Source organism: Echinops telfairi, unplaced genomic scaffold (genome assembly GCF_000313985.2).
Source record: "Echinops telfairi isolate 266 unplaced genomic scaffold, ASM31398v2 ScPeMD7_21;HRSCAF=78, whole genome shotgun sequence".
Taxonomy (NCBI): domain Eukaryota; kingdom Metazoa; phylum Chordata; class Mammalia; order Afrosoricida; family Tenrecidae; genus Echinops; species Echinops telfairi.
The window spans coordinates 11,862,859-11,876,377 of NW_022103918.1; the positions used below are offsets into that span (position 1 = coordinate 11,862,859).

Genomic DNA, 13,519 nt, shown 5'->3' on the forward strand with positions numbered 1-13,519 from the left:
TATTGGAATAATACTATTCTGTGTCTGTGGCTTGCGTTTGCTGGCCCAGCCCATGGGAGAATCTCTCACCCTTTGTCCCGTGAGTTCCTTGGCTGCTCCACCCTCCATTAGGCGCTTACTGTCAAAAGAAAATGGGCTGACCAGTGGCTGTTCATGGAAATGTGGTGCAGGTTCATATTTGAATGGCTTGGACAGGAAGAGCCTTCTCCCTGCTGCGCTCTCAGCAGGGATTAGACTCATTGACCTATGTGTAAGTCAATCTCTTGTCTACACTTTGGGATTTCTTTGCTCTTTAAGCAATTTCTTGATTTGTTTCCTTGCTGTTAAAAGATACTGAGTAGGTTATATTTTTCATGATCCGCCTAGGACGTATGGTTGACGCATGCAGGGTCTGGGATGCTGGTTTGAGTAGGAGTGACGTTTGAGGCTGGGGAAAAAGATATCCAATTGTAGAACAAGCTTTTCCTAACTTATTCTTCCAGCCTCCCTTTATCACAGATGTTGGAGGGACTTTAGCTGTACCTTTCATGAACTGTACTCCTATATTTGAAACGAATGTGAAAAGAAAATGTTTTTCCTTCTCTATTCCAGTTATTATTACAAGTAGGAAGAATACTATGTAATCCAATTAATAAGAATCTAGAAGTGAATTTGGCTGTTACAAGTCTCTGTGTTAGGAACCTCCGGTTTATGAATGCCTCTTATGTGTCCTCAAATGTTATGCATATTTGCCCTCATTTTGAAACCAACAAGCTTTAGTGCAAAAAGAAAGGCTAAACGTTTTTTCAGTGGCGTAAAAGCTGCGTGTGCAGCAAGTGGAAGTGACTGTGCAGAAGACTTCGCCGTGAATGGGGGTTGGTGTCGCCTGTTTCAAAGGGAGCGCAGGTACACAGAACACTGGCAGACAAGCAGGAGAACCAGCGTACCTGTTCCAAAGACCTGCCAATCCAACTTAAAGACACAGAGAGGAGCAGGTCTTGTTTGTAACCTGGGACGGCCTGACTTGGGGTTGTTTTTTTTATTACAGATTTACAAAGATTAATGAATTGGGAGTAATGTCCAATTGCTTTCTTTGCAACTGCTCAGGAACAATGTAGCAATGCCTGGCTTCCAGATAGATGAGATTTCTCTAACACCACAGAATTATTACTTGTTTAATTAATATTACATTTATCAAAAGGCTTTTCACAAAAGTGTTTCACATACATGATATGAGATGAAAGAAGCACTACACCAAAAGAATTATTGCAAATTATTCATAGCAAAGCCAAAGCAAAGCAATTTTTGCTGCCTATTATTTTGAATTCAAGTAACAATTTGTCCATTTTAAACAAAGATTGCAGAAATTATTCTTTTGCACCATTCCTTATTGGAAACTGATTTAAAGGAACAGGAAATTAAAACTGCATTTTTCAAGCTTTTTAAAATACAGGCATCTATGGGTCTAGATAAGTGCAAAATGACATCTATTCTGGCAAAGTAAACGTTTAGTTAAGTACAATAAAAGAAATTATTTCAACCTATATATAGTAAAGAGTTTATATTTATGGAATGTTAACTGGACCAAATTTTTAATTAAGGTATCGATTCTTGTTGATTTCTATGAACTAGGAATGGAACTGAGAGATAGCTCATTTGTTTTATTTTTATAGCTTCGTTACTTACATAAATATTGGAAGACCGTTAAATAAGCACATAAAAATGACTAGTACAGTCTCTATATAAAGATTTATAAAATGGCCCTGACTTCCTCTTCTTCATTATCCAAGTATAAGGTAAAATTTCTATTGAAAGTTTAATTCAGATATCATCCACTTTGCTAACTCTTTTAGAAACTTAAAGCAGGGTTGAAATTAAATAAGAACTAAGATTGACATATAGTTAAGATAGAGGCGCACATTCTTGTTCCATAAGTGTGATTAAGGAAGCCCTGATGTCACAGTGGGGTTACATATTGGACTGCTAATTGCAACCAGCAGTTCAAATGTACCAGCCATTCCTTGGGAGAAAGACGAGGCTTTCTACTCCGGTAAAGAGTTACAGTCTCAGAAACCTACAGGGGTGGTTCCACCCTGCCTTATTGGGTTGCTATAACTCAGTTTGGAATATATGTTATATACGGTGTATTACACACGGAGAGAGGCTTTTGAAGATTTCAATGTGCTATTTAATGTAAGTTGCAATTACTGTACTATGTACAACTAAAAACTCAGCAAACCTTTGACACACCTTCACTTTCTGTGATGAATAGTAAATATGCTCTTGAATGGATTTAATGTGCTTTGTAGGACATACTGCAGCCCTCCATAGAAACTCGTTGTTGGTTGTGACCATTAGTAAGGAGTTCTACGTTTGATTGTGGACTATTGATAGTCTTTCTCGTTACATTGTCTGTCCTGGGTTTAGGCCTATCAGCGTGATTTTCATTTTAATTGATTAAATTTTGACTTGTTTGGTTATTCCAAATAAATAAAAATGATAGTGAAGATAAACAAAGAGAAAATTTTATTTTTGGAAGCCTGAATGTTTTGAGACAGGAGTGAATTAATCAACCATAAAACCAGCCTACCAACCAGCCCAAAATACCCAAACCCACGGCCACCAAGTGGATGCAAGCTCCTCCCAGGGCAGGACTGTCTGGTGGAGGCTAAAAGGTCCAAAGAAGACTATCGGGTACTTGCCCTGGCAAGCTGGTACCACGGGTTTGTTAAGCTCCTTTTAAGCCACAAGTTGTAGAAGCTGACTTAGGTTTACCCGCTTTGAGATATGGGTTAAGTTTAAATTGCATGTTGCTGGAGAAGGGAAAACCCTACTTACATTGCCAGGTTAGACACTAGGTTGAATAATATTTCAATGAGAAGAGTAATGCTGTCCTATGTTCATATAGAACGTTCTGATTAAAGAAATCTTGACTTAAGTTCCTGAAAGAAGCTCTTACTGCCCTTTGGTAAAGTTTAAAAATTTATTTTACCCAAATTTCCTTCAAGTTATCTTTAAATATCAAGCTTATAAGTACACTTAAAATTGGATTTTGTTTTTGGTAAATAGAGCTTTGAGGATGTGTGTACATCAATATGCCCTATACTATCCCATCCCCATAGCCTCCCGGAAAGAACAAAGCAAATATGGGTTCATTTAAAATTGTATGAAAATGTTTGCTTAAAGTGACCTCTTTGGGAGTATAAAATGTCAAGCTGTTGAACTTTTTCCTCTTTCCCTGAAGGAGGATGCTGTTGGGCGCTTGCATTTTGAGACCCGGCCACAGCTCAGGTTTGCTCCCATTTGTATTCATATTCATTTACTTTTTAAGAGTCTCCTTTGAACCTGAACTTCCAAAATATTTCTTCCACTCTTTTGGCAGGGCACACCCCACACTATCACTGCCCGGACACACTTCATCCACAGAAAGTACTGTAACTTCGAGTGGTGAGTAGACTTGGAAAAGATCTAAAACTAAGTAAAAATCAAGAAACAAACAAACCAAACCCAAACTGCGGCTGACAGACTGTGGATTCAGGCTCACAGTGATGCTATAGGACAGAATAGAACTATCCCACAGAGGTTTCCGAGGAGGAAATATTTTGTGGAAGTAGAGTGTCACATATTTAAAAAAAATTTTCCTATGCTGATGGGTTCAAACCATTGACCGTGTGAGTAGCAGGCAAGCACTTTAGCCATTTCACTACCAGGCCGCTGATAGAAATAGAATGTTGGGATTGTGAGGATACGCCCAGGATTCTGTGACTGTCGAGCTGCATGCAAATAAAAATAAAATAGGCAAATGTTCCTTTTGCATAGCACTCTCACTCTCAGTCTCTCCCTCAGAGACTTTGAATATGGCTTCAGGTGACCTTAGCAGCAGATCAGTCTGTGAGAAAGAGCAAGATGCCAGGCCGGCTTCTGCAGCAATGGAGACTCCAGGTAAGCTTCTAGGGGATTCAAGTCCACAATAGTCTGGGACGTAAAGGAAACCTATAAGCCGGTGGAGTAACTGCAGTACTTCAAAGATCATCTCTCATAAAATCCTTTTATAATCCAGAGAAGAGGTATCCAATTGGGGACCATGATCATCATCATGAGGATGTTACCAGGTTTGGGTGGCACAATGGGTTAAGCATCGGGCTGCCACCCAAAGGTTGTTGGTTTGACCCCACCAGCTGCTCCGTGGGAGAAAGGGGATGCCATCGTGTCTGTAAAGATGTCCCGGCTTGGAAGCCCAGGGGGCAGTTCTACTTTGCCCTGTGGGGTTGTTAGGAGTCAAATGGACTGAGCAGCAGTGAGTTTGGGTTAGAGCACATGGTACAATGTATCTTACTGATTTGACCCAACTGGCTCGCCAATGAAACAGTCCTTGGAGGCTTGGTGGTAAAAGAGCTGGGCTGCTAACCGAAAACTCCGTCGTACAATGACCAACCACCTAGCAGCTACTCCTCAGGAGAAAGATGTGATATTCTGATTCCATAAAGATGTACAGCTTTGGAAAGCCAGTGAGTGGGTAGTTGTACTCTTGCCCATAGGGTTACAATGAGTGGAAATTGACTGGGCCTCAATGGGTTGGGTTTGGGGCTGTGGGTCTCAAATGTGGTGTGTTGCTGTGGTGCGTTGCTGCGGTGGGGTCCTTAGGTGGCACTTAGGTACTTCTGACTCACAGTGGCCCTATGTACATCTGAATGAAACACTGCCTTGTCCTGGGTCACCCCCACAAAGGCTTTATGGCATAACTGTAGAACTGTAATATGCTACAGCTGTGCAGTTACCTGCTTCTTAAAATCTCAAAAAGTGAATTATAATCTATCAAATTAGAGGAATGGACCAATTTGGGATGGTCCATTTAGGGCAAAAGAATGAACTCGATGATTTGTAAATCCTTTTCTACTGCTTGACTCTGAAAACTTGGTAGTTTTCCTACCTGTTCCTGATGAAACACCTTTATAGTTAACCCCGTGGGACAAGCGTCGAGCCCACCCAAAAAGAGATGAGTGAAAGAACATGCCCCTCTATTGTTTATACAGGACATTTAAGTGTGAGCTATAAGTGCTAAACTAGAGAAGCAGGCTTCATGGTAGAATATTTTTTGCTCCACTGAATCCAAATTAGAGATTTTAAAACCATTCTAGCTCTGGGCAGAATTGCTCCAAAGCGTTTCCAAGACTGTCCCTCTTTACAGGATCAGCCTCATCTTTCTCCTGTGGCATGATGGATGGGATTGAACTACTGACCTTGCAATTGGCAGCCCAGCATTTAGTCCACTGGGTCACCAGGAACTATTGCAACCAAATGGGATGAATTGTACCAATTGTACCAAGCTTTTATTTGCCCATACCCGGTGATACAACAATTTGCTTTCTGGGAATCAGTTCTACAAATAATATGTACACACAGAGAGAAGGGCATTAATCATATGTATTAATCATAGCATTGCTTGATATTGTAAAATATTTTTACAAATTACCTATCAGAGAGTGATTAATAGATTTGGTATATCCTTACAGTAGTATACTATGCAAGCAGAAAACATGTAAAGATTATAACTTAGAATGTTATTAAAGAAATATTTCCTGGAGGAAAAGGCAAAAGAATATTTTGTATAGCATATAAAAATCTGTGAATAACAGGAAAAAGTTATGTGTTCATAAGTTATTCTTAACAGCAGGTAAAAACTGGGTGGTATAATTTTTAATGTATAACACTTTATACTTTTTTATTTATGGACCATATAAATCTATTTGTCTATCTTAAAATTTAATAAAAACAAATAAAAATTATAAAATTCCTGTGGGGGGAAAATAGCTGCCACTTTGTTCCTATTTCTGTATAAATTTATAAATGACACATAATTTCAATATTTTTCACTTAATAAAAAAGAAACATTATAAATGCTGACCTTTGTGCCTCCACTGGAATGAATTCCGGACAATGGGTTATATGAAGAAGGAAATCATAATTGAGTATACCAGAGTACAAATAAATCAAAGGTGAAAGCGCACTGCCACTGAGTTGCTTCTGACTCACAGCCACCCTGTGGGGCTGAGGAGACCCACCCTGTGGGGCTGAGGAGACCCACCCTGTGGGTTTCCAGGTTGCCAATCTGTATGGACGCAGAGAGTGCCAGCTTTCTCCCACAGAGCAGCGGGGGTGTCTAACTACTGACCTTGTGGCTGGCAGCCCAACACAGGGCCCCAAAAGGGCTTGTTAGTATAAATAAAGTCGACAAAAATAAGAACAGAACAAAGACATGTCATAATTAGCAAGAGAATCTTTTCTTCTGAATGACATCTTATTGAAAAAGATGATGTCCTGGTAGTAGAAGCATCTCATATTTTGTATCAGTCTTGCATCGTAATTTAAAAAACAGACCTGTTTCTCAAGCTCTACCCAAACTGTTACTAATTGTCCAAACTTCCTTCACCTCCTTTCCATTAGCAAAACCAGCTTTCAAAAACCCACAAAACTACTGTTTGAAGGCTATTTAGAGACATTTTATGACCTAGTTTCCTTGTGAACCTAAGCCACCGGCTTCCTGGTTTTGAGACAATGAACACGTTTGAAGCTTCGTGGTACATGATTTGTGTCCCACGGGAGGCCTTTGCCCTCACTGTCCTCCCAGTTTTGCATCCTTGTTATTGTTTCTTCCTCTTTTCCTTGGTGCTGTTCCCCTGTTCCTATGTTTCTTTTTATCATAGGCACCAGTGCAGCTCCTGACAACACTCCCACCCACGGCTCTGCAAGTGAAGACAAAGCCGTATTGAATCTGGTAAGAAGAAACACACATATTAATAATAAGAAAGAGGATGTATTAAGATGGTTGAACAGTCTCATTGCTTACAAAGCCCACTACCATTGAGTTGATCCCAACTCATAGTGACCCTACATAGTTTCCAAAGCTGTAAATCGTTCTGGGAGCAGATAGCCTCTCTTTCTCCTGTGAAGTGGCTGGTGGGTTTGAGCCACTTGCCTTGTGCAATATACTCTTAAAAGCATGATCTCACTTTAGCCTTTGAAGATATTATGAGGTCAGTATTTTGTGGATGAAGACATTTTGGCCAGATCATCTCCGTGACTTGCCTAAAGTCACATGATAGAGTGAGAGCCACTCTACTGACTCCACATTGATTGATCGCTCCTTCCTTCCTTCAATCAATCATTCAATTCCCATGTAGTCATCAGACATTAACGTAAATAGGCTAACTACCTAACAATAGGTGACTGCTTTTTAAAAAAATGAATGCATTAATAATAAAGTTGAATGAAATGGATAGCTAGCTTACAGAAATTATTCAACCAAATGATGAAACAGGTAATAGTTTAATAATTTGAGAGTACTTAATGATATAAAAGAAAAATGCTCAGGGCAGGAGACCGTGGAAGGCACCATGGAGAAAGGTCTTAAGTGAATGGAGTGTACCAGATCTCTTCAGACATACCCAAACCGAAACCAAACGCACTGCCATCGAGTCACTGCTGATTCACAGTGACCCCTGTGGGTTTCTGAGACTGTCGCTGTTTATGGGAGAAGAACGCCCAGTCTTTTCCCCTCGGAGCTGCTGACAGTTTCTAACCAGCTGCTGACCACGTGGATGGCAGCCCCATACATAACCACTGCGCCATGGGAGCTCCCTTCATCCATGAGACAGCTAAACCACCAGTACTCCAGCGAGGGAGCAGCCAGTGTGGTGGCTACTAGTGTCAGGGGACCAGCATGAGCGAGGGAAGCATGTAAATTGAGACCTGTCATTGAAAGAGTGTAATATATTCTGGAGCCAGATTCTATGGTTTATATCTTAATTCCATTACTTACAAACTGCCTCTTTTATCTATTCCTAAGTCTCCTCGTTTTAAAATTAGAGATGTGACTGTGGGTGAGTGAGAAGATTAACTACATTAATACGTGTAAAGTGCTTGGAGTAATCATGAAAGTGCTGGCTGCTGCTGCTGTTGTTGTATAGAGACTTAGTGGAAATACTGGCCAGGAAATAGATTATGAAGAATTTAGAGGACCATGGCAAACTGTGTGGGTTTCCCCCGACAGGCTCTCCTTTTACCCCAGTGGGAGATTTTAGCAAGAATAACACCATCAGATCTGGTCATTTCCATGGGTCTATTTATACTCAGACACACTTTTTTTCATAATATTGCTTAGCCTGATTATAGTTATAGTTTAATGCAAATTTTTCATCAAAGGGGGGGCTTCCTTTCTCTTTGATAGGCTCCAGAAGAATAATTTCCCCCTTTTTTGTTAGTAAGTAAAAAATAAAGAACCCCGGGGTACAGTGATTAATCCCTCAACTGCTGCCCAGAAGGCCCAAGGTTGCAACTCACCAGCTGCTGCGGGGAAGAAGACGAGGCTTGGGAGGGTTGGCTTCCCAAAGGTCTCCGGCCACACGGTTTCTGGTTTGTTTGCTTGCCGAGTAGATTATCAAATCCATGAAGGTACAGTCGGTTCTTTCTTGTTTACTGCCAGAATGTGGCCACTAGCTCCATCCCTGTCACCTAAAAGGTGATCAACAAATATTTAAGTAAATTAGGGGTTGGTATGATCCACTTCAACCTTACTGAATATTAGACATTGTGTAGCACTGTAAAGATAACTGTTTGTTTCTAGAAAAAGACTTTTAAGAGATGAGTCATCATCCATGTTATAAATTAGTTACTGGAGAGTAACTTGATCATTGTGGGTCCACTTCTACTCTGGCTCATTGCAGGTCTTAGTCATCCCTTCTTTGTTGTTGTCTGTGTTGGATTTTGTGTGGGTGTATGTGTGTTAATGTTGTTTTCTCCTTGTTTAGTTAGAGAAAAGCATGCATTTTGGTTGCCAGAAGCAGAGATTCCCTCAAGCAAACACAAGGTTGAGGGGCAGTTATGGCATGGATACCTTTGGGGCAAGAGGGGCAATTATAGATCATCACTCTGGTTTTCTGGTAAAGGCATGATTCCCGTGTGATTTAGAGCGCCACGCTTAACTGCAGACATATGGTCACGTGGGCTAGCACACAGGATGAAAGGAGAGGAGATTTGCAGTAAGCAGATGCACTCAGCACTTGGTTGGTGACTTTATTGGCTTCCTACGGTTCCCATAATATATTACCACGAAGTGGGTGGCTTAAAACAGCACAGATTTATTCTCTCACAGTTCTGGAAGCTAGAAGTCTGAAACAGAGGCATCAGCAGGCCATGTTCCCTCTGGAGGCTCTGAGTGAGCATATGTCCCATGCTGTTTGCTTAGTTTCTCGTGGTTGTCAGCAACTACTGGTATGCCTTAGTTTGCAGATCCCTTCCTCCAATCTCGGCCTCTTTTCATAGGACGTTCCTCCCTCTCCTTCTCAGAACCCGTCTTTGGATGCAGGGCCCACCGGAATCTAGTATGGCCTGACCTTAACCCCTTACATGTGCAAAAGATCCTCATTAAGATCACATTCATAGGTACCAAGTGGACATATGTTTTGGTGGGTTATGGGAAACACTTCAACCAACTACAGCAAGAAAACAGGGACTCTGATGGTGATTCGGATTCGTGGTGACCCCGAGCGTGTCAGAGCAGAACCGTGCTGCACTCACAGAGTGTGCAATGCCCAGTTTCCCAGAAGTAGATCACTGGCCTTTCTTCCGAGGTGGGGCGTCCTGGCACCTGCAATCTTTCAATTAGCAAGCAAGTGCATGAACCGTTTGTTCTACTCAAGATCTCCAACAGGGACCATAAAATGAGGAGCTGATTCCAAGAGTCCAAGTGGAGAGCAAATGTTTTGAGAATGAAGAGGGCAACAAATGTACAAATGTGCTTTATACAATGGATGGATATATGGATTGTGATAAGAGTTGTATGAGCCCCCAATAAAATGATTTTTTTAAATGTATTCATAAGGAGTAAAATAGTATTTTACATTGTAAATGAGGGTGAGTGCAGAGTGGAGACTCAAAGCTCATCTGTAGGAAACTGGACACCCCCTTACTGAACAGTCTCAGGGAGGAGAAGAACCAGTCAGGGTGCAGGGTAGCAACGATGAAACATACAACTTTCCTCTAGTTCCTAAATGCTTCCTCCCCTCACTATCATGATCCCAGTTCTACCTTACAAATCTGGCTAGACCAGAGGATGTACATTGGTACAGACAGCAACTGGAAACACAGGGAATTCAGGACCAGTGGTGAGATTGGCGATACCTGGAGGGTGGAGGGAAGGTGGGATAGAAAGCTGGGAACCGATTACAAGACTCTACATATAACCTCCTCCCTTGGGGATGGACAACATAAAAGTGGGTGAAGGGAGACATCGGACAGTGTAAGATATGACAAAATAATAATCATTTATGATTATGAAGGGTTCGTGAGGGAGGGGGAGGGGTGAAAGAGGGGAAAAATGAGGAGCTGATATTAAGGGCTCAAGTAGAAAGCAAATGTTTTGAGAATGAGGATGGCAACAAAGTACAAATGTGCTTGACACAATGGACGGATGGATGGATTGTGATAAGAATTGTACGAGCTCCCAATAAAATGATTTTTAAAAATATGTATTATTTTAGCTATTTTTGCACCATTTTTTTAACAATCCATATAGAAAGCCACATCACTAGATCCACCCTCTCATTGCCTCTTTGTCCGTATCTAATCCTACCCCACTATCAAGCTCAAATTCCAAGTTTCTAATCTGTAGAATCGTTCCATGCTACTCGAGATGTGGCGTTTCTTTCTTCCATATTGAGAGGGCTGATTTATCTGTAGTTCATAAACTTGATAGTAGATCCTTATTATTTTGTAGTAATGTGAATTGTATTTGCCAGTTTTCACATATTAATATTTTTTCTTGCCCCATCAAAATTAGGATATCCCTTGAAGTGGGTCTAACCCCTAAGCCCTGTAGAGGATGTAATATTTTGGTCAGCATGGGCCTAGGAGAGGACGGGAAGTAGAGGAATTATTGGTTGTGAGGAATTTCTGTTCTATGTGCAGCAATCAAATCTCTTTATGATTTTAGGAAGCCCAAGAGGAACCAGAAGCAATGGCGTCCCACACAAAAGCATGTGCGGCAGGAGGTAAGGACTGTTCTCTTCGAACCCTCAAGTGGACTTTTGTTCGTCGGGGTTATTTTTATGGGTGAAACCTAAGGATTCTGGATTAGGTCAGCCAATAGGCCTGACTCTTGGTTCCTTTTATATAACTTTCAAAAATCTGCTTTCGTGTTGCCCTGGCGGTGAAACTCCAGAGGAATCTTGAATTCCGCTGCTGATCCAAGTCTTCTCTGTCCACTGCCTTGACAACTGGCCTCACGGCACCCTCCAAGGACTTGCGATGCCTCAGGCTCTATTTCGAGTAAGCCCACATTGCTGGCAAATTCTAAGCTCCCCTCAGAGTTCTCCTTACTCCTTGTGTGGGGCACCAGTCCCCGCAATCGAAAGGAGCAGTTGTGTAAGTGAGGGGTTAATTAAAGAGACATCAGACAAGGTAAGGCATGCAAGGGCTCACCTTTGGGGCCGAGCCTTCAGGAGCCAGGTCCAGGTAGAGAGAACATATTTGCAACCAAGGTTTACATACACTCTATGGGCATGCAAGCCCCCCTAATTACAGGTAACCACATACATAACAAAGTGGGCTGTACCTTAACCCTAAAGGTCCCTGAGTACACTGGAGGTGTAACCTAACACCAGTGCCCTGGGGCAGGTAAGGGGAATGGCTGTTTTCAGAACCTAGAGAGAAATAGCACATGTCTGTTTCTACAGTTAAAGCTGCCAGCGACATAGCAATCAGCCCTGTGCTTAAGAGGTAACTTTAAGGCAGCACTATGATGGGAGGATAGACTGGGGAACAATATTAATGATGAGGATGTAATTCGGAGTCACCTCCAATTCGCAAGGATGAGGGCCTCCCTCCACCCCACAAACCCAGCCTGCCTGGCTTCTTAATATATGAGAATAGAGGATTCATCTTATACACCCTCTTCCCATTCTCTGATTCCCACACCCATGACAGTAAATAAACGGACATATAAAGAATCATTGCTCATCTGTTTTCCTCCTCAGCCCTCCTCCATTAGGGTGGCCAAAAGGTATTGTTTTAGGCTTTGGAGTCGCAAAGACTCCAGGCTGAATTGATCTCTAATTGGCTACATGAGCTTTGGGAGTGATTTAACATTGAGCCCTTGCTTCCTCATCTGCAGAATGGAAATAGTGGGTTTGAAAAAAGAGGCACATTTTATTAAGAAGATACTGTGTGCTGGGTACTAGGTGGTGGTGCAGTGGCGGAAGCATTGGACTGTTAACCACAAGGTCAGTGGTTCAAAGCTACCAGCCACTCCTAGGAAGAAAGAGCATACTGTCCGCTCCTAAAAAGACTTACAGTCTTGGAAATCCTGTGAAGCAGTTCTCCTCTGTCCCATAGGGTCCCTATGAGCAGTGGGTGGGTGAGTGGATGAAGTACTGGGCTGAATTCTTCACCTGCATAATTTGATTCAGTTCTTCCAAATACTGTGTAAGGCAGATCAACTGTGATTCAGCATTCTAGTTTGTGAACTGTACATAATAACAATATCTATCACCACATAAAGTGTGCAATGAAGATTTAACAAATTAAATGCTCATAAAAATTGGCAACTACATGAAAATAAGTTAATATCATGCTTATTCTGTAGATGATTTGATAAAATTGGGACTCACAAAGGTCACACAGCCATATCAAATCTCAGATTTAAACTAAAGGTTTTCAACTCTAAATCCTGTGATCTTAATATTTAATATGTTCTCCTCTTTGTAAAGTTATGGTGAGGTTATTAAAATGTGTAAAGAACCTTGTTCTGAGACTGACATATGTTAACCCTGTAATTAATGGTGATGTCATGCTTACAATTGCTACCGATGTGGTTACTACAACTACTGTTTCTGTCATCAAAGCCGGAGCCTGACAAGGAAGGACCATGGTACCAGAGGAAGATGGGCACTTAGTATTTTGCTCGGATCAAGTCCAACAAACATTGAAGTGTAAAGAGAACAAATCCGGTTCTTCTTTGATTCTGAGCTGCCCTCAGCTTTCAAAGAGTATTCTCATGCTGCTGTCTAAGTGGGAGACCCCAATGGCACGGCATCGTGTTTTGTTCAATGACACAAGCAAACACTGGTAGCTGGCTATGGTCTTGGGCATAATTCAGTAAAATGCTTTTCCTTAGCAGAGATAGGACAGAAATGATTTGATCTAACATACCTTTAGATAGTAAGACTTTTTAACCAAATACTATTTTATTGTCCTTGAATAGACACCCCTGCTTCCCCTCTTCCTGCAGCTACTGTGAAATCGGTCAACTTTAGACAGAGTGACAAGTAAGTTTTTCTTCAAGTAGCATGCTAATATGTTTCGTTCTACTGTTGGATTGTGTTTCATCTGAATCCCTGATCTTCTCTACAGCATCTCGGCTAACGAGAAGGAGGTGGAGGTGAGTTGAAGGCACAGCTTGTTCCTTTCCTGAAAGTGTTACAGACCTCCTCTCATTAGTTGCTTCCGACTTGTGCGCAAAGTCTCATCCATGCGGCGTCTGTGC

The 13,519-nt window shown here is 41.5% G+C and overlaps 1 protein-coding gene across 1 annotated transcript in view; it reads left to right on the top strand.

The window, feature by feature from the left end:
* Positions 1–13,519, top strand: part of IRAG2 (inositol 1,4,5-triphosphate receptor associated 2) — a 45,329-nt gene that overhangs the window by 10,546 nt on the left and 21,264 nt on the right. Inside the window, exons 3-9 of the mRNA XM_045288484.1 lie at positions 3,224–3,270; positions 3,362–3,426; positions 3,826–3,921; positions 6,684–6,754; positions 10,970–11,027; positions 13,238–13,301; positions 13,387–13,419. Coding sequence (XP_045144419.1) covers positions 3,224–3,270; positions 3,362–3,426; positions 3,826–3,921; positions 6,684–6,754; positions 10,970–11,027; positions 13,238–13,301; positions 13,387–13,419 — 434 coding nt within the window. The remainder of the gene's footprint in view (positions 1–3,223; positions 3,271–3,361; positions 3,427–3,825; positions 3,922–6,683; positions 6,755–10,969; positions 11,028–13,237; positions 13,302–13,386; positions 13,420–13,519) is intronic.